The 18,720-nt window shown below is 42.5% G+C and overlaps 3 protein-coding genes across 3 annotated transcripts in view; 2 read left to right on the top strand and 1 right to left on the bottom strand.

Moving 5' to 3' along the window:
* The window catches only part of LOC120949177 (carbonic anhydrase 2), a 221,145-nt gene that overhangs the window by 128,771 nt on the left and 73,654 nt on the right, over nucleotides 1–18,720 (top strand). The window lies entirely within an intron of this gene.
* On the bottom strand, nucleotides 1,078–15,678 carry LOC120951992 (ran-binding protein 9). Its single transcript, XM_040371034.2, has 10 exons — nucleotides 15,339–15,678; nucleotides 13,839–15,250; nucleotides 5,670–6,025; nucleotides 5,286–5,583; nucleotides 5,052–5,206; nucleotides 4,816–4,946; nucleotides 4,527–4,720; nucleotides 4,261–4,418; nucleotides 1,820–1,931; nucleotides 1,078–1,713 (listed from the first exon to the last, which is right to left on the bottom strand). Exons 2-10 carry the CDS (start codon nucleotides 14,200–14,202, stop codon nucleotides 1,568–1,570), a joined length of 1,914 nt encoding a protein of 637 aa, XP_040226968.2. The 5' UTR covers nucleotides 14,203–15,250; nucleotides 15,339–15,678; the 3' UTR covers nucleotides 1,078–1,567.
* Nucleotides 16,446–18,720, top strand: part of LOC120951281 (uncharacterized) — a 30,417-nt gene continuing 28,142 nt past the window's right edge. The window contains exon 1 of the mRNA XM_040369884.2: nucleotides 16,446–16,654. Coding sequence (XP_040225818.2) covers nucleotides 16,597–16,654 — 58 coding nt within the window. The 5' untranslated portion in view covers nucleotides 16,446–16,596. The remainder of the gene's footprint in view (nucleotides 16,655–18,720) is intronic.

Raw genomic sequence — 18,720 nt, forward strand, 5'->3', positions numbered from 1 at the left:
AAACGAAATCCATACGAGGTGAGAACTAAACAAAACCCAAACCATGTCGAAACAAGCGCGAAATAGAACAGCACTGAAGAGTAACACTATTGTTTCTTTGCTTGCAAAAAGACCACCCTCCCCGCCCTCTTCCCTCTCCCAATCGTCACCTATTGCTTTAACCTAGAGAACAAGCATGCGCCCACCGCAACCCCCTTTTTCTCTGATTTCGCGTCTTTCATGAATGCCTCACAATGCATATTACTCCATTCACGATCACTATTTATATTTCGAAAGTGTGTTATTATAGTGAGAGCCGCTTATTATAACCACCAGGCGCGCGGAGGATGCATTTCTTCGTACGTTCGTTCGGCGCACGCAATTGCAAAAACTAAACAAACACTACCACATGCCGTCGCCGCACACTTACAACGCGCGATATTCATCACTTACTTGCTAACTGATCATTTGCATTTGCTTTCTTACTTACAAACGGGCGTACATCACCCTCCCTCTTCCTCCTTCGTCCTCTTTTTCGGGCCATCTGTTCCCTCATCCTTACTATTATTATCAATCCTACGGGCTGCTCCTCTACGATCGTTGCGGGTTTACCTGTGTTAATGGCTAATATTAGTGTATCTTCTTTTACAGTTTTACATAGCGCGATTCTGATTACTGTGTTTTACCCCCCTCCTCTTCTTTTGTTATTATCAAACTCACGTGAGCTACTGCTACTGCTGCCGCTTTTAAACTCGTGTGCTTCTCTCGTCGTTATACTACAGCCGAGCGACCGTTGGACCGCAATTTACACACAACCTTCACACATCCTTTCTTCGAAATCGGGCCACAAATTATGATCAGAAACTGCCGTGTTACTTGCCGAGCGTATGTGTGTGGGTGCTCCTATTCTCCTACCAAACATTACCAGTTCTTTGTGATGATAGATGAACTCACCATTCCTCTCTCTCTCGCGCGCGTGTGTTTAGCCTTATACGCGTTCTTGGGGAAGTGGAAAAGTCACCGCGAAACGATCGGATGGTTGGATTTCATGAAAGAAAGATTAAAATATGTTCACCAACAGGCAAACCAGTTCGTGTGTTGAATTATTTCAATTGCACTCGATATTGTGGTTGCTTTAATGAAGACTCAAAGTAAAATGTTTAACACCAAATGGTACAGATAGTCCAGGCCAATTTCTATGATTTCTCGCTCTTACGACCAGCTGCTACGGCGTGATGTGATGTACGTAATTCGGTTCGTGTTCGGTTTTGTAATTTTAGTTCTACATAAGCTTTGCTATCGATCGATCGAAGAAATTAACCAGCTCGAAGGTGGTGCATCATGCGACAGAAACGAATGTAAATCATAACACGTCAAATTAAATCGTGCCCGGCATGGCGGCTATGTGGGATATTTTAGTATGGAGCGATCCTGATGCATGCGGCCGTGTTGTTGGTGCGTCCGTTGTAAACAAGCGTGAACAGAGTAGTGGGGGGAGGATACGTTGCAGAAAAGACGACGGGATGACGTTGACGACGTTTCTCGATTAGAAATTGAAGTAAGGCGCTAACTGAAGGATCAGACGTAGTCAATGTTGCTGTTGTTGAGCAAGTATATCGTCCACGCTAACAAACGCGCACGCACCGAGCGATGAGCTCGACATGAGGCGCAGCAGCTCGCAGGCGTGCGCTATGCACACCTCTAGCGGTGGTCGCCATGAGTAATTCATTGATTCTACGAAAAAGAGAGAAAAGAACGAATATCAGAACAGGGTGCCATGGAGTTGATTTGGGTGGGTAGGTAAAGGTGGCCTTTTGTAATGCCCGATTTGGGAACATACCTAATATGGCAGAGTTTAGAGCAGCACATACAGCTTCACGACGCGACGGGCACAGTTGCCACCCGAGCGGACTTGCCCATGGATTCGAATAGGCTAATAAACTAAATGCATCCTGCAAGTGAACAATGAAACGAGCATTAGATGTTTACAGATAAAAAATAAAGGAATATACATTAAAAAATCATTACAGACAAATGACGACATCATAAATAGCCTAAAACAATTTCATTAGACTTTACACAGGAATGATAATTGATAAGAAGGTTAAAGTTCGCTACTCGCGGGACGAAATTTCGAATTTAAAATATAGCACGTAAACAAAATTAACACTGCAATTTTTACGTCCAGCAACTTATAGTTCAATTTCAAAGTCAATGTACAGGCGGTCCCCGAGATACACGGTACCTCTTATACGCGGATTCGGAGATACGCGGTTTTCCAAATTTGACAGTTCTTTGAGCAAATTGTACTGATTTGACACAGCTATTGTGAAATACCAAATAGTTTCCGTATTGATCGAATGTGAAATACCATTTCAAAAGGTTTTAACCTGTTCAATTCAGTAGAAACATATCAAATAATGAATTTGGTGGTTAAAATCATCCTCTACTTGCAAAATTGCACGAAAATTAGAGATATTTTGGCTGGAAATCACGAGATTCGACTTACGCGGAAATTCGAGATACGCGGTATTTTGCGGCCGTTTTCGGTCCCCATTAACCGTGTATGTCGGGGACCGCCTGTATTAATAAAAGCGTACAATAAAGATTCATTTGAATCATGAATCTGAGGTTTGAATTACTCAGCTGTATTTTTATAATGAACTTTGAAGATGTTCTCAATTATACTCTACAAGAAAGTAGTCTTCTCATTGCATGAATCTTTGTAAAAATAAGAGGATGTTTGGAGGGATGTGAATAGTAGGAGTGAGAACAAAATGAGCAAAATGAGCAAACAGCAAAATGAGCATTATTATTAGCACCCTTTATAGAAGCATTATTTCAAGGCAAGGATGAATTCCAAGGCTAAAAATGTATTCATTGGAGTGTTCTATGAACACTATGTAAGTTTTGTAGCCCATAATTAAAAAAATAACCAAGAAAAATACAAAATAACAAGGAGTTTTCATAGTTGTGGGACACTTTACAGGGTTTATTACGATTTATTGCCCGGTTCCCACAATTTTATGGTTGCTTGTTATATTTTATTTGGTGTGTTCCCACGATTTATTGGGCGTTTCCCAGAATTTTGTGGTTCAATTGTATTGATATCTAATCGGATGATACCAATAAATTATGGAAACGAACCACAAATCTATGGGATACGATAAATAAATCGTGAAACGAGCCCAAAAATTTATGGGAACCGACCAATAAATCGTGGAAAACCCTGTATTGACTCTTTCATAAGGGAAAATAAATTAATGTCATGGCAATTGGATTGGAAAAGATTTTCCAAGGAGCACGTTCAAAAGGAGTGCTGCAGCCATATAATCTAATACCATTCATATTAAGTTCACTTCCAACAAGATATGATATTTCTTTACAATTTGTCTGAACAAAGTAAAGCAAATGAATGCGTATTCTTAATAATATAATAACAAATATAAAAAATGCTTTAAGTGGGGCAAATTTCCCAGATGCTTTTGATTTCATATGGCGCTTGGCGAGGCCATGGTGTTGTATTTGTCCACATAATAATGCTAACAAGCACAGCTTCAAAAGATTCGGTATCGTCGATTGAAACGTAAAAGTATTTTAATTAGAAAAATACATTTTTGGAAAAATTAAGAGTTTTCCAGAACAGCAAAACAAAAGATAGAACGATAATACATTTCACAAAATATTCACAAGAGCTTTGATCATTACCCTAGCCGCTGTTGTTGTGGCCCATTTTGCCCCAGTGTTTTGTAATTTCACGTTTTGTTTACATATGTCGATTTTGCCCTGTATGTCAAAATAGCGTCTCATGAAATATCCATATATAAACGGCGGAGGAATATAATAATATGAGAATAATTGTGTTTTGTGACAAATTCAATGGAACATCCACTAAACTGCTTAACATGTCCATTTTGCCCTGCTTTCCCTTATATCAGATACACTCAAAACTAATTTAATGGTGTAAGTGGGAATATAAATCTGTTGAGAGCTTGGTGATTCTTTTTTGTATGAATTAGATCCAACGATTTCCAAGCATTTTCACATCGTTTCATTAGGAAGTGAACTTTATATGACAGGAACCATTTTGATACTACGGCACCCGTTTTGGACAGGCGTATTTGAAATCCGATTGGAATTTCCAAAGTGCCTGCCCAAAAAAGAATTTTCTCTTCCTGGATGAAAGAGTTCAAACGAAAGTGTCCCTAAATATTGAGAAACCCTGAGAAACCCTGTAATGCAGTAGGAAATGCTAACGTATAAGAAGGAAACCAATCTTACCTCTAACATTTTTTGATTAGTTTCATTAACACCATGTTCCTTCTCCAGTCGTTGGCTCATCTGGAACAGTTCGCGACCGAACTCTAGCATCCGCTCGACACCCGATTTTGCCGTGGCACTCGTCGATTTACAGTTTGGCGATAGCGATGAGTCCACGTCTACAAGGCATAAAAACAACAACAACAAAACAGAAACACACACAAGCGCGATCATTAGATTCGATTGGCCATGCCGTTGCCGTGTCTCGATGACGATGATCTTTTTACCCATATCTTCATCCCGGCCGGTGTCCGCCTCTTCCTCTTCCTCTTCTACCAGTTCGTTCGTGTTCGTTCGATTGGCGGCACTGCCGTTTTTGTAACCATTCGTGGCGCTATTATTGCTGTGGCCGTTCTCCATCTCGACGTCGTTCGAGTAGTCGTCTTCGATGCAGCTGCCATTATTGTTGTTGGTGTTATTACTGTAATTTTAACCGAAAAATTGTTGGATTGGTTAGAAGTGATGCCACAGTGATGCCGAGTGCGCGTGCGGCGCCGTTTGTGATGTTTCTTTTACCTGAGGACGTTATTTTTTAAGTATCCCTGATTGTCAGCATTATCCGGAATAATGGTGTTACCGTTTTGATAACTTTTTGTTGATTGTATCACCGATGTTTGCACTGGGCTCGTACGCGACGAAGGAGTACCCTGCGCGCACGATGGATGAAAAAAAAAAACACAAATGTTGGTATAAGTTGTGAAATGATAAGGTTTTGGATTCTTGCGCGAAGAACCGAGCCGCCAAGTACTTACTAGGTCAAAGTCAGATCCGTTCACCATCTCGATAAACTGTCGGCACTTTAGCATAAACAGCAGATTTTGATTCGACTCTAGCAGACCCGGATAGAGACGAATGGTCTGTTCGATCGCTTGTCCCATGCGGCCGGAAAGCACTAGTTTTATGATTTCTACCAAAAAATAATGGATGAGGAGGATGTAGTGAAGCACGGAACCGGGGGACAAGGCGTCAGGGGGCCGTGTACTTACTTTGTCGATTTTTAATCGATGTCATGTCTTCCTGTAATGTTTGGCCCGCGCTCCGGGCGAACGTTTCCGCCGTCGAGCTGTACCCGTGATGGACCAGATAGGAGGAAACCATTTTGTGCAGGATCACCGTCCAGTCGCCCTGATCGTCCGGCAGTGGGAAGTTGTAGATGGTGGCCTTCGTGCTGGCCCGCAGCTCCTTCAGCATGTCCTCGATGTCGAACTTGAACGGTTCCTGACCGAAGTTGGCATCGACTACCTCACCGGGCGTCTGCAGACCGACCGTCGGGTATAACCGGGGCTGGAAGCAAGAGAGCGAGGCACAACATTAGCTTGGGTTTGCATTTTGGTGAGGGAAAGTCTGACCACCACCAACTGTGCGCTTACCGGCAGATCTCTGAAAGCGATGCCCAGATGGTGGCCGTTCTTGGTGTAGAAACACGTATTGTCGACCAGATTGACGCCACAACCAATAATATCACCGGTGGTAAAGGTGGGCCCGTACGGTTGCCCATTGCCGGACGAGCAGAACGAGTGACCGTCGTCACCGTGGTAGCCGTACGATTGCTTGTCCCACCCGGGCAGACGATTCATCTTGAAGTTGGTATGGGTCAGCCCGATGCCCATGTAGCCGTCCCGGCCTTTCGAGATGATTTTCACCTCGAAGTAGTACAGTCCGCAGGCGGCCGGTATCGGATAAGCGGTACGCACCGAGGCAGCATCTGTGTGTGACTTGCCAATTCCTAATTACAGCAGAGAAAGGGCAAGAAAGAGAGAAGAAGAACACAGTTTTAATCAATTGAAATGGGAAATAGGTCTGTTGTGGTGCTCTCTTTCAGTGGTTAGTTAAAACAAAAAGAATAACCCCAAATATCTCCCTTCCCTTGCAACAATTTTACCCTCCACGGTTTGTAGTATGCATTCGATAAACTGTGGGGCTGCGCTGCTGTTAACCAGACTGTGAAATGTTATGACTTATTTCTTTAGCTTCATTGTGTACATTAAATTATCACATTTCTGCAGTGACTCACGTCCTCGTCTCAAGGGGGTTAATTTGAAATGCAATGAGTGACGAAACACGGAACACAGCACAGTCCGTGGTCCATTTGTTTCTCTTCTTGTCCTTCATTATGGCGGCGCAAGTTTTGTACTGCTTGCCAAACCGCTGGCCAAAAGAGAAACACTTGCTCTCTCCGCTTCGCGAGACAGTTCCAGTCCAGTCCAGGAGCAGTTTTGTGCGGCGGCTCATCGTACTTTTTGGCCTTAGAGTAGCTGCACAGACGCGGATCAAGACGCGCGGCCCACACGCTCGCGCGCTTCATTTGAACGTATACTGTTGCTGCTAGCTCTCGCCCCACCACGAATCAGTCGCGTTCAAAGTCATGGAAAAATCGTTGCTAAACGCCACTCTGACCCACTTCGGTACCTGGGGTGTGTGTATGTCTGCTGCTGTTCGAGTCCGACCCTGACAAAACACCCGTTTAGTTCGACGCGTCTCTCGGTTCGTTTCGTTCAAGCGTTTTACCTTCCAACCGCCCCCCTTTTGTCGTAATCATTTTCAGCCTATTTTCCTTCTTCGTACGTCCGGCATATTGCTTCACCGTGTGCTGTGCCATGTGCGCTGGAGGTTTCTATACTGTGTTACGCCAACACACCTTGTCGCTTTCGATATCCAAAAACTCTGTGTCCTGTGCAATCGTAGTAAGGGCAAAAGGCATTCCGAAGGGAAGGAAGAACAAGGCGAGATTCTTCCACAGGCAGTATTTCGTAGTCAAAACACACGAGAGCCTTGGGGTAACTTAGGCTCAAGATTATTATTGAGATGTAAAGTACAGGAAAAGGATTTGATAAGACGGCTTGCAAACATAACACTCTAATCATTTCCAGGAGCTATGATACTGTCGGACACTTAATAGCCTCTTTTTTGCGTGAAATGAACCTAATATAATGGGAATTGATTCTATAGTTGCACTCTATAAAGTCTTGTTTGGCAAATCTAATAGGAAATTCAAAGGATCCTGTTAAAATAGGTAATTTGCTAGAATACAATTTCCAACATTTGAAGTTCACTTCCTATAAGAAAGAGTCTAGGAAGTGTCCCACAACTATGAGAACCCACGAAACGTTGGAACCAAAGCTTCTATAAACTCTTCAAACAACAAACACAACCCACGGAAAACTCTGTAATGCTGTTCAATGTTTCATCAAGAGTTTTTAAGCTTCACTTGCTTTACAACCATGCCGTAAGGCCATAAATGGCTAAAAACAATCATCCGTGTTTTCCCTTTCCTTTATTCATTTCCCTTATGTATGCATGCAATAAAAACCAATAAAATCGAAAGCCCCGTTTTAATTACAATACAATACAATTCTAATACAATAGAAAACCCTGTAAGGATTTGTAAAATCTTATCCGATAATCCTGAGTATAAATTAAGAAAATAAAACAAAATAATGAAAAAAAAAATAAAACTCAATTTAGTTTACTTTACAGTTCTTCTTCAATTATATGTTTGGAATAGATAATCAGAAAAATTATTTTAAAGAAAACCATTATAAACATTAACAAGTAGATTGAAATTAAAGATACAAATAACCTGTTTTGAACGATGAAAACATTCAAATAATCAACCATATTTGATTCTAACATGTGAGGATACAAGTCCCAGCTAATGCTACTTTCCCAAAGCTTCTACTACCATAGAAACCAGCGGATGAAATATTTCACCATAATTTAACTTTTTAGTTAAGCAAAAAATCAGTTTATATGACCACAGTTAACTCCCAATACACAGAAGGTGAGGATGGTAAGTAGCAATCGCACAAGACGTTTTGATGGAAAATACCAAACTCTAGCAACAGGCACAGACAACGATGCTATATCAAACGCTTCCTTCAATCGTTCGAATTACATTCGAATGAAAGTAAACACACACATAGACACACACACACACACACACACACACACACACACACACACACACACACACACACACACACACACACACACACACACACACGCAAACACACTCTCACCCTACCACCAGCCTACCAAGTTAGTTGCGAAGCGGTTTTTGTGTCGAGAAAGTGAGATGTGCCTTCACCCGCCACGCGCTTGTGCTTGTGTGGGGTGTGTGTGTGCGCGCGCGCTTGGCTGTGATTACCAAACAGCAGCAACAACAACAGCAACCCCTCCCCTCCCCCAACCCCCCTTTGATATTGCCTGCTCGGGGGTTGTGGTGGAGGTCCGTGTGGCAGATTTTTTTTTTTATTTGTGATTGCCCTTTTCTCCTCTTCTGACACACTGTTGCGCGGTTTGCTGCGGCTGATATAGTGATAGTGATACAGGGGGAGAAGCGAAGGACCAGGTGAGGTGAGGTGGTGGTGATGTAGAATATGATCCCTCATGCATCCTCTCGCCCTCTTGTAACTCCCAACTGGCAACACGCAATCGAAAGTGTTTTGCGCATGTTTGTTTTATTGGGTCGCCACCGTCACCGTCACTAGAACTAGCACACACACGCGCATTTGTTTTGTCGCAAATAAATCGACGGTTTGTTCAGTGTGTAGCTGATAAAGAGTGGCTCCGAAAAAGTTGGCAATCAGTAATGGCACACAGAGCATAACTGGATGCGGGGAGAAGGGCATGTTATGTTTTGGGAACTAAAGCTCAACGCGTTTCTTTCCCGAGTTGTGGGGGGATTGGGTGAGTGAGGAAGTAAATAGAGCTTCGCGAGATTTGCTGACCTAGTATTAATAGGTCCTACACTACCATGTGCACCACTCATACCAACTATGTGAGCTTCACCTGCACCATATGATCCTGCATGATCGAATGCATCAGCCCAGTGTGCTACTGGTTTTGTCTAAGCTCATATTTCTTCTCAGGGTTACTTTCTCAGAGCCTCAGGGACGATTCGAGGACAGGCTCTGACTGTAAATCAGATACCTAAGCGCTGTCTGTCCCGTCCGGGGATCAAGCCACGCGCGTATTGTCTCTTTCCTTACCCTGATCATCACACCATTCAAATGCGCACAAACAAACAAACAAACAAAGACAAGAACGGACACATCAATTCGCGTTCCGTCGGACAACGTCCTACGTTGAATCTGTAGAAGCGCGCACACCAACACACACACCACCATCGAGCGAAGGTTAAGAACGAAACAAAGACGTCAGTCCCCAATACCTCCCCCCCCTCCCTCCCCTATCGATCGTCTGCATCAGCTGACGGGTGGGGGAGGAGTTGTTCGTCGTTTGCAAGGACAGGAGAAAATAATTTTTGAATGAATCAGTTTGCGTAATACATCGATAATGTCGTTCTGGTTTCTTCTAACGATCGCGCAAATCATTTGCGCGCAGAGTGGTGTTTTTTGACGTTTCTGTTCAGTGGAAGTGGAAATTTAATGTACAATCGACGCAGTATTTATGACCAGTCATTCATTAATTGTATGCCCTTCAAAGATAAAAAAGAATTAAAATAGTGTAGAAAACTATTTGATTAAGACTAGTCAATTATTAGTCAACTATCTGTGCGATTGGAGCTGAGAAGGTGACGAATCGGAAGAAGTGTTTGATATTTATCGAAGCTTACGTTTCTCGGTCTCACAATACCAAAAGACCAAATAAACAGAAGTTTACACAAAACAAATATAGCAATGGTACAATTTCGGAAAACATTTGCACCAAGAATTGGTTATGTTTAAGGAACTTTTAAGCAATTAGGAGTTCAATATGAATATTAGATTTACAATATGTGCTAGTCAAAATCGATCATGATGCTAGAATGTCCGTTGTTTCTTACAAAAAAAAATAAAATAAAATAAAATAAAATAAAATAAAAAAAAAAAACAAAAAAAAGTTTAACATTAAATTTTTCCTAGCTAAATTGGTCTTTGAGAATTGTTCAAAATTAGCTAAATAAATATGCAATAAAGGGTTTTTCAGGGTCTCTTACTTGAGGGATAGTTTCATGACTCTTTCTTACACGAAATGAACACTATGAGATGGGAATTGGACTCTATAGCACTCTTTTTGGACAAAACCAATAGGAATTTCTAATGAGTGTCCAAAAAGTGTGCCATGGAGTCCACTTCTCATCTTATAATGTTTATTTTCACATAAAAAAAGTCAAGAAAATTATCACAATTTGTAGAGAATGCGCGAGGTTGAACATCTCTTCAAATGTCAGGAGTCCGGAATTTACTAACATGTAACTGTTAATGAAAAGCGTTGCAAAGCAATTCGTATAAAAACGGAATAAACTAATGGACCTCATTTTAGATTATATTTTGCCATTTAGTAATAATCATAGTGAATTATTCAATAGTTTGCTTTTTACTTTTAATTTTACAGAATTATGACAATTATGTTGTTATAATTCATGATTTATAATTCTATTGATAGAATTGCTCCATTTCGTCAACTTAACTGTTTTCAAACGAATTATCAATTTACATAATTTGCACTGTGTTGCAAATGAAAAGTCACTACCATGGTATAACAACTCCTTTAAAAAAGCAATTTTTCCCATTTTTTTTTTTTCGTTATTCTACATGTTTCGTCGTTAAAATACGGTAAATAAACCATTATATGAAATACCAAATTTATGATTCAAAAACACTTGAGCACATGTAAGGCAAATTAATTACATTACACATAACGAAAATGTTCCTACAGAAATGAAAACATAAACCAGTCAAATCAACCAATTGAAGATTTAACAGTACAATTTCTCACTTCTGAGTTTCATAAAACATCAGAAAAGTGAAACGCAATAAAACAACGAAAGAAATAGAGAAAGACGAACGGAGCGCATACGCAAGGCAGCAACAAAATGAGGAAGGTAGAGAGAAAAAAAAGCAAGAGAAAGAGAGAGAGAGAAACACAGACAAGCGTACGAACAAAAAAAAATGTACACACATTTTCGCACAACGTTGTAAGAGCGCTGCGTACATCGGATTTTCTTCGGGTAAAACTTTTCAAAGGCGAAAGGGAACGCGGAACACAAAGGAAAAAGGCATTTTGCTAAGGGGGAAGGGGTAGCTGCTACAGGCCGCGAATATACGCGCACATCCAATGTTATTCATCCCAGCAGGCGGAGGGCCGTACCACTCCCACCCACACCTTCCGCCCTTCCTGCACGATGAAATATCGGGGTCGTGCCTGTGCGTGTGTTTCCTCTGCTACATTCACCATCATCCCATCCCTGCCTGCCGTTCGCTTTGTGTTATGTTGTCCGTTTCCGATTTATGCTCATCGCGTTTTATGCTTATGCGCGAATGTCGCCTTACGGGGAACGTTTGTGTGAGTTTCCCTACTCGCGCGTGTGTGTGTGTGTGTGTGTGTGTGCAGTGTGGGGGGAAGATCGGTGCTGATTTGGAACAGCTGGAGCGATGTGTTCGTGTGCGCACACCCCGTTTCTGTCATTCTGTTTTCATTGTTTTGATCTAACGCTTACACGCACACACACGCGCGCGCGCGCTTCTAACGCATTGGACGACGGTTTTGTGACGCGATGGACGTTGGTAGTGATGGTGGTGGTGTTGTGTACATTAAATTGGTCTGCTGGCTGGGTTTGTCTCTGCTACTGTGTTCAACATCGCCATCATAACATGACAAAGAAAAGCTCGCCACAATTGACTTTTCCGTCCGAAATGTTTCACAGTTCAGTTGCTCTGGAGGGGCATCATAAGGCAGGCCAAATGGACTCGAACGAATAGAATTAGCCAGTGTAAGCCAAATAGGCCCAAAATATAAAAAAAGTAATTAATTTAAAAATTCACTCATTAAAAGAAAAATCCATAAAACGATTTCTTTATAAGCATTTTGAATAATTCAGCATTACAACCCATAAATATAAATATCATGCTTAATGATGGGAGACCAAATGCAATTACAAGAGATATGAAAATGTACAATAAAGACTGTACTGATAATCAATAAAAACGAATGACATTTTCCTAACGACAAGCTATTCAGTAAACGTTTCACCAATCGTTTGTCAAACACTACTGTTATATCACAAGCATATTAAAAATCTATAAAATATGCAATAATAATTAGCTTTAACAATTTTTCCATCATTTCCTCCCCAAGTACAACAAGGTAGCGCATGATTTCCGTCCGTCAAACCGAAACGTCAAAACCTGCTGATTTGTGTTTCTTCCCGTGTTCATGACGGTGCTTCTTTGTTGTACGCAATCCGTCTGCCCGCAGTTCATCAACACACCACCGTCATCTCTTTCACACTAAGGGGGAAGCCTATTGTGACGCGTGCTCATTCTCTCAGAGGCACGCACACATTTGCTCCCTTTCTACGACGTACATGTGATAGGTGTGTATGTGTGTGTGTTAAGCAGCTACTACTACATACTACTGTAGAATCAATTGCTTCTGTGTACGGTTGGTGAGCTACACTATTTGCGCAATATAAAGTGCACACATACAAACACACCACACACAATCAGCCCCACACGAGCCACACCATTGCGCTGCTGCTGGTAGGGCTGGATGGATGGAGCATTCCGAGGGCAACATTTAACACACAAACACACCTATCAACGATGTTTTTGAACACACAAATTTGCGAGTCGATACGAAAATAAAGGGCCACACACTTCAAAACTGGGAGATGGGGAAGCCAGAAAAAAAGTGTCAAACAACCAGTGCAATGAACGGACACGGGCGTGAAAAAATGGTTGCACAGACATTCGGCAATATTCTTGCAAAGAAAACAACAGAATCTTTTATGGCACTTGCGACCTTATCCAGGTGTGATGTTTGTCACAGAATGTAAACATTCCCCAGACGCTTCGATGTGCGTTAAAGTGGCATACACGCATGTGGGTCCCTCAAATGACAAATTCCTATAAAGGCATGATGATGATGATTGCACACCCTCAACAACGCGGCCATTATTAATGCGCAGTAGAAAGGGGACAGAAGAGGAAGTGGAGCAGAGTTGAAAAAGCTCAATGATTATTTAAGTTCATTGAGGAACAAAGTATTGCATCGGCCGTGGGGCGGTGGGTACTTCCTCTTTTTGAAGAAGTGTACACCCACCTACCCCGTACGCCTTGCCCTTTTCTTTGCAACTGATTTGTGTATCACTTGCTTGGCTGAGTGGGAAGAGGAGAGGGAAAGGGAGCAAAAAATCGTCTTGACCCATGTGTATGCACACACACACACACACACACACACACACACACACACACACAACAAACATCTCCCATTTGGTGGAGAGGGTGGGGGACACTTGGTGGGTGCGCACAGACAGGAAGAAGCAAAGGGCAGCATACAAAGGGACGCAGCCAGCACAAGATGGCGTTGCAGGAAAATAAGTAAGCGCACACAGCAGCGCAGCTGAAGCAGTAGCACAGCCAACTCGGACTAAATTTAGATATGCCGACGAGAAACCGCGTTCGAGCGACACACACCAACCGACTGGCCTGCCTGACTGACTGACTGACTGCGCTGTGCGGTGCTGAGAAAGGCTGAAACAAATTCGGATTAGCCAGGACGGGTGCGTGCGCGCCGCGGGGAACGATAAAAACCTTTGTAGTGAACACGGAGATTGTTTTGCGTCAGACCGATGGTGCTGCACTTGTCCTGCAGGCTCCAGGAGCGGGGCAGCGGGTCGACCGCTTCGTTGACGTTCGGGTACAGCATCCGGAGACGGTCGATCGGTCCGGCGGCCGCCGCATTCGGGCCTGCTGCTGCTGCTGCTCCTCCTGCTCCTGCTACACCACCCCCGGGGGTAGTACCGCTGTTGCCGCTGCCGCTGGCACCCTGCTGCTGGACGTTGTTGTTTGGGTTGAACATTCTGCTCGAGGACATTAGCAAACTGTCGCGAGGCTGACCACCATCACTACTACACTTCACACTACTTGCAGCGGCTGCAGGCGCATTGTCGGCCATCAGCGGGGCACCCAACTACGCGCCCGTTGGGGTGTGTGTGTGTGTGTGTGTGTGTCTGTTCCTTTCCTTTTCTTTCTTCGTGTGCTCGAGGGAAAGCGACTCACTCAGACACAACACACATATACACTCACGGCCACACAACTAACAGGCCACTCGCTCCCCCCCCTCCTACGGCACCTTTGGTAGACTGACCGAGGCACACACGCGACACCGATAATCCCACACGTTATTCACCACTGCTGCTTCAATTTGCTTCCACTTCAGCAGCCATGCATTCGAATGGCGATGATAATGGCGTACCAAACACACATATGCACACACGTCCACTGCAATTCGCTCTATTGTTCTCACTCACTCTCCACACTATATCGCACACACGCGTACAGGCGCGCGCTGTACGTCGATTTCAGACCGTACGTTTTGCCAAGTTGGTCGCGAACCGACTGCGGACTGCGATTGCACTTTGCTATTGTCCTCGTTCTCGAGCGTGTTGTGCAGAGAATGATGATGATGATGATGATGATGTTCCTGCTGACAGCGGGACACCCACCAGCCAAAAAACCACTCTCCTTCTGTCACGCTCCGACACAACTGGGTTCGCTATCTCGCTCGCTCCTGACACTGACGTTCACCAACACTGCACACACACAGCGCAAAGAGGTTCGTTTTTTGATACGCACACAGCCGCACCACGAATGTACGACGATTGATCGTCTTCTTCGATATGTGTCTTCGCTTTCTAAAAAGAACACATAAACCTGAGCCTAATTGCTTAAATACCTCATTCCTTTTCCACTGCGAAATTTATCAAATAATCACACTAGCTCACACATCGATCTAGTTTGTGTTTTAGCTGCGACGCGTTAATGGTGTTCGTGCGTGGTACTGTACGCTCTGTTGTCTCTTGGCCCGTGGCACCTTTGACTCCCTCTCGCTCGCTCGCTCTAACTCCCTCTCTCTTTCTCTCGTACACAATTCTTCCTATCTCTATCGCTGCTGTCGTCTTGCTCGTTGGACAGTTCGTGATCGAGAAAGCCTGAAACTGAAACTGAAATGATGACGGGTTAGATGCGTTGGTCAAAGGGGGCGAATGGGCAAGGTTGGGGAACTATTGGGACACATCGCGTATACAATACCTTGTCACCCCGAAATTGGGAAGGTGCGACCCTTCTCTTCCTGCCCTTGTTAATGCCTTGAGACACACGAGCGCACACACGCATACACTCACACACACTGCCAGGGAAGAAAAACAACCAGGGCCACAGGGGCTCGCTTTGCTAGAGAAGTTCTGTGATCAAGGGCAGCTTTTGCTTCGCGATTTGATACGCTACCTCACGCTGATGTGCACAAAACGGGAAGAATTAACTTTTTTTCACTTTTCACGCGTTGAAAGATGACGATTCACCTACTTCACCACTCCACACGCAAACCAGCAACGGAGCAGTGTGGAAGATGGAGTGGATGATGATGGTCTTTCTGGCTACTGTGTGCTCGATGGCGACTTGCTTTTCAGCAGCCTGTATCAGCAGCCTGCTATCTCACTTGCGCCCGTGGCCGCAAACGTATGTTTGTCTCAAGTTTTGCATAACGTCTTTCGCAGCTCGATACAGGTTGCGTTGGTATTGTTCGCGATGAAAACTGCGAAACATTGCACACGGCACGCACACATCCACACGCAGTGCAGTTGCGAAGAAATTGTACGGACAGGGAACACGGTAATTGCGATGGTAGTTGTGAACAACAGCATCAGATGAGTTTTGTTTACTGTGCCAGGTGCAGAGTTCGTTTGGTGTGTTGTGCGGAAAATGAAAACAAATGCCCTAACGAACTTCAAACACACGAAATTTAGTCCAATTTCTTTCAATTCTTGTAAAGTTATCCATACGCAATACACATGCAGAAGGCAAGGTGAATTGTCGAGTGTTGTTGTCGGATATGTTGTTTTCGGTAAAATTTGATTTGCAATTTGTTTCAAATCGGAACTGTCTTTTGAGCCGGATTTTCGTTATTGTGAGTTTATTGCAAAAGTAGTGATTTATACTCCTTGGAACGAAGCACACGAAATAGATGGTGCAGCAAATTATTATCCATAAGCAATTTCGCAGCATTTGTAAAGAAAAAATGAAAATTTCCATATTTGTGCGCTTTTCAAACGAGCATTCCATCATTCGAATAACCGTTATAAACGTGCAACGTGACAGTTGCTGTCAACTTTTACAAAATCAAAACAAACCAAACGGTAATGCAACAGCCGGTGTAGCTGAAAATTGGAAAACAATAGTGTAGTTTTGTGAGAGATACCTAATAATTCCGTGAATTTGTACTTTTCTATTTGAGTATCACGGCCATGTCGAATAGTGATTATTTTCGATCATAAATAAATAAGCTGCAAATATGCAATTGGTGAAAGAACAGCAAAGGGTTAATGTTTACCAATTCGGTCGGAGTGAAGGTAGATTATTCAACTGATGCAACTTGAATATGCTTTTAATTCTGTTTTTGTTACTTTTTAGGTGGGTTACTAAACGATTATAATTCGGTATTTTCATCGAATATAATATCGCATCTAGTATAATATACCCAGTACGGAAAACCCATAACCGTTGGCTTGGAAGGTAGATATCTACATTTTTACGATTTCGGTTTTGGCTAACAGGATGGGCCAATTGGTTTCGGATTTCGGATTGGTTTATATTAGCCTTTTCTAAAACATACAATAATTATATATAATTAAATGGCCATGTGAAATTATCTGCGAGGTCCAAAACCTCTATAAGAATACAACAACATCATGTGAAATGACACAGCCGTATGAAAGGCTCTGGCTGGTCTAGTCTTTATGGGCCGTGGCTACGTCGATCCGATGCGATTTTATCGGACGCAGCTGGCAAATGCTATTTCGGTTCATACTGCGATAAATTGGATGATTGTAATGGTCTAACCATTATAAAAAAAATATTGTACCTACATAACCTACATAATTAAATTGACAGATAAAATCGGATGCGACGATGTGACGAAATCAAAACATTTTGATTCCGTCGTACGCCAGGTGCCTAAATAGACTACTATATACAGTGGCGGTCACCTAAAGTCGGACATCTCATATTTTCACCTTTAATTTGACTTTGTGGCACACTGGATATTTCCCTAGACCACTTATCGCAAAACTTTTTTCCCCCATCGTTGAGGAAACTCTTCAGCAATGTCTCTGCAAAAAGTCAGCTTTATATTTTAAAATCTCGGAACACGATGCATAAATGTGATATAAGGTAAAAAGTGTATGTGATCTACAGAAAGTCGGACAGTCTTCATTTCATAGTTAAATGACTACATAGCATGCCAATATTGACCAATATGGTTCTTAAATCATGTGAAATCAGTTATTAAAAATCCATTAACTAGTTTGGGTGGTCATTCAGGGTGCTGTAAAGTCAGATGATAGGTATAGGAATAAAATATGAGGTGTCCGACTTTGGGGGCCGCGACTGCATGTATATATTTACAATACTCGGGTTTAATTGGTATATGATTTGTTGCACAAGAATGCTAAACAAAAGAGTACATGCAAATAGTTTTTTTTAAACTATACTGTTGAGAATGCGGCAACTTAAATTCAATCAATTATTTTAACGAACATATTCTAAAAACTTTAACCGCTAACGGCAATATTCAAAATCAAATTTAAATGATTTCCTTTAACGGGCAATTCTCGGAATCCAAATAAATGACATTTTCTTCATTATCTTGAACATTAAATTTAAACAGATAATATTTTTGATTTTAAAATGAGCGAACCGCTCAAAACACGTGTAGCGTACGCAAACAAACGAGCATCGGCGCTATAAGTAACAAAAGAGGATACCGATCCTTAAAACAGTATAAGTCTAGGAATATATCAAGCATCCAGTAAGGCGATCTGGTTCTTCTTGATTTGCATGTTCTAGCAATTAGGAAAACATTACGAAACCTCTAGCGGTTTAACCTCCATGCATGTGTGATCATCGTCAAGCAAGGACCAATTTTGAGCAGCGTAGGATAATCTTACATTCATGTTTGCCAAGATCATAAAACTTAAACTTAAAAAAACACTCAAACGCAAGCTAGTATATAACATCACACGGGTAATAGATTCGAAAAAGCAGTAACTTTAGAATAAATTCCTGCATTGTCAAGTGACTAAACATGCACCAGAAGATTCAAGTGTTAGGTACAGTTCTGTCCCAAAAGAAAATCCCTACGCCCACATCCAACCAATTCGTCCTAATCCGAGAAAGGCAACAAAAAACGATCGCATTTCCATCCATAGCACTTGACATTAAAGAGAACGTTCGAGACAACTCTTAGAGAGATAGCGTATACGCTGCAAAAGGTAAACCGTTAACGATACGAACAAATGCGTGAAAAGGATGGAACCTTTTCTTCCCACGTTAGAACGCTAAGCCAATAGTATATAAGCTCCAGTTGTAGATACGAATAAACACTTGCTATTAAGATCTCAAAACGATCACGTGTGCC

This window comes from Anopheles coluzzii, chromosome 2, assembly GCF_943734685.1.
Source record: "Anopheles coluzzii chromosome 2, AcolN3, whole genome shotgun sequence".
Classification (NCBI taxonomy): domain Eukaryota; kingdom Metazoa; phylum Arthropoda; class Insecta; order Diptera; family Culicidae; genus Anopheles; species Anopheles coluzzii.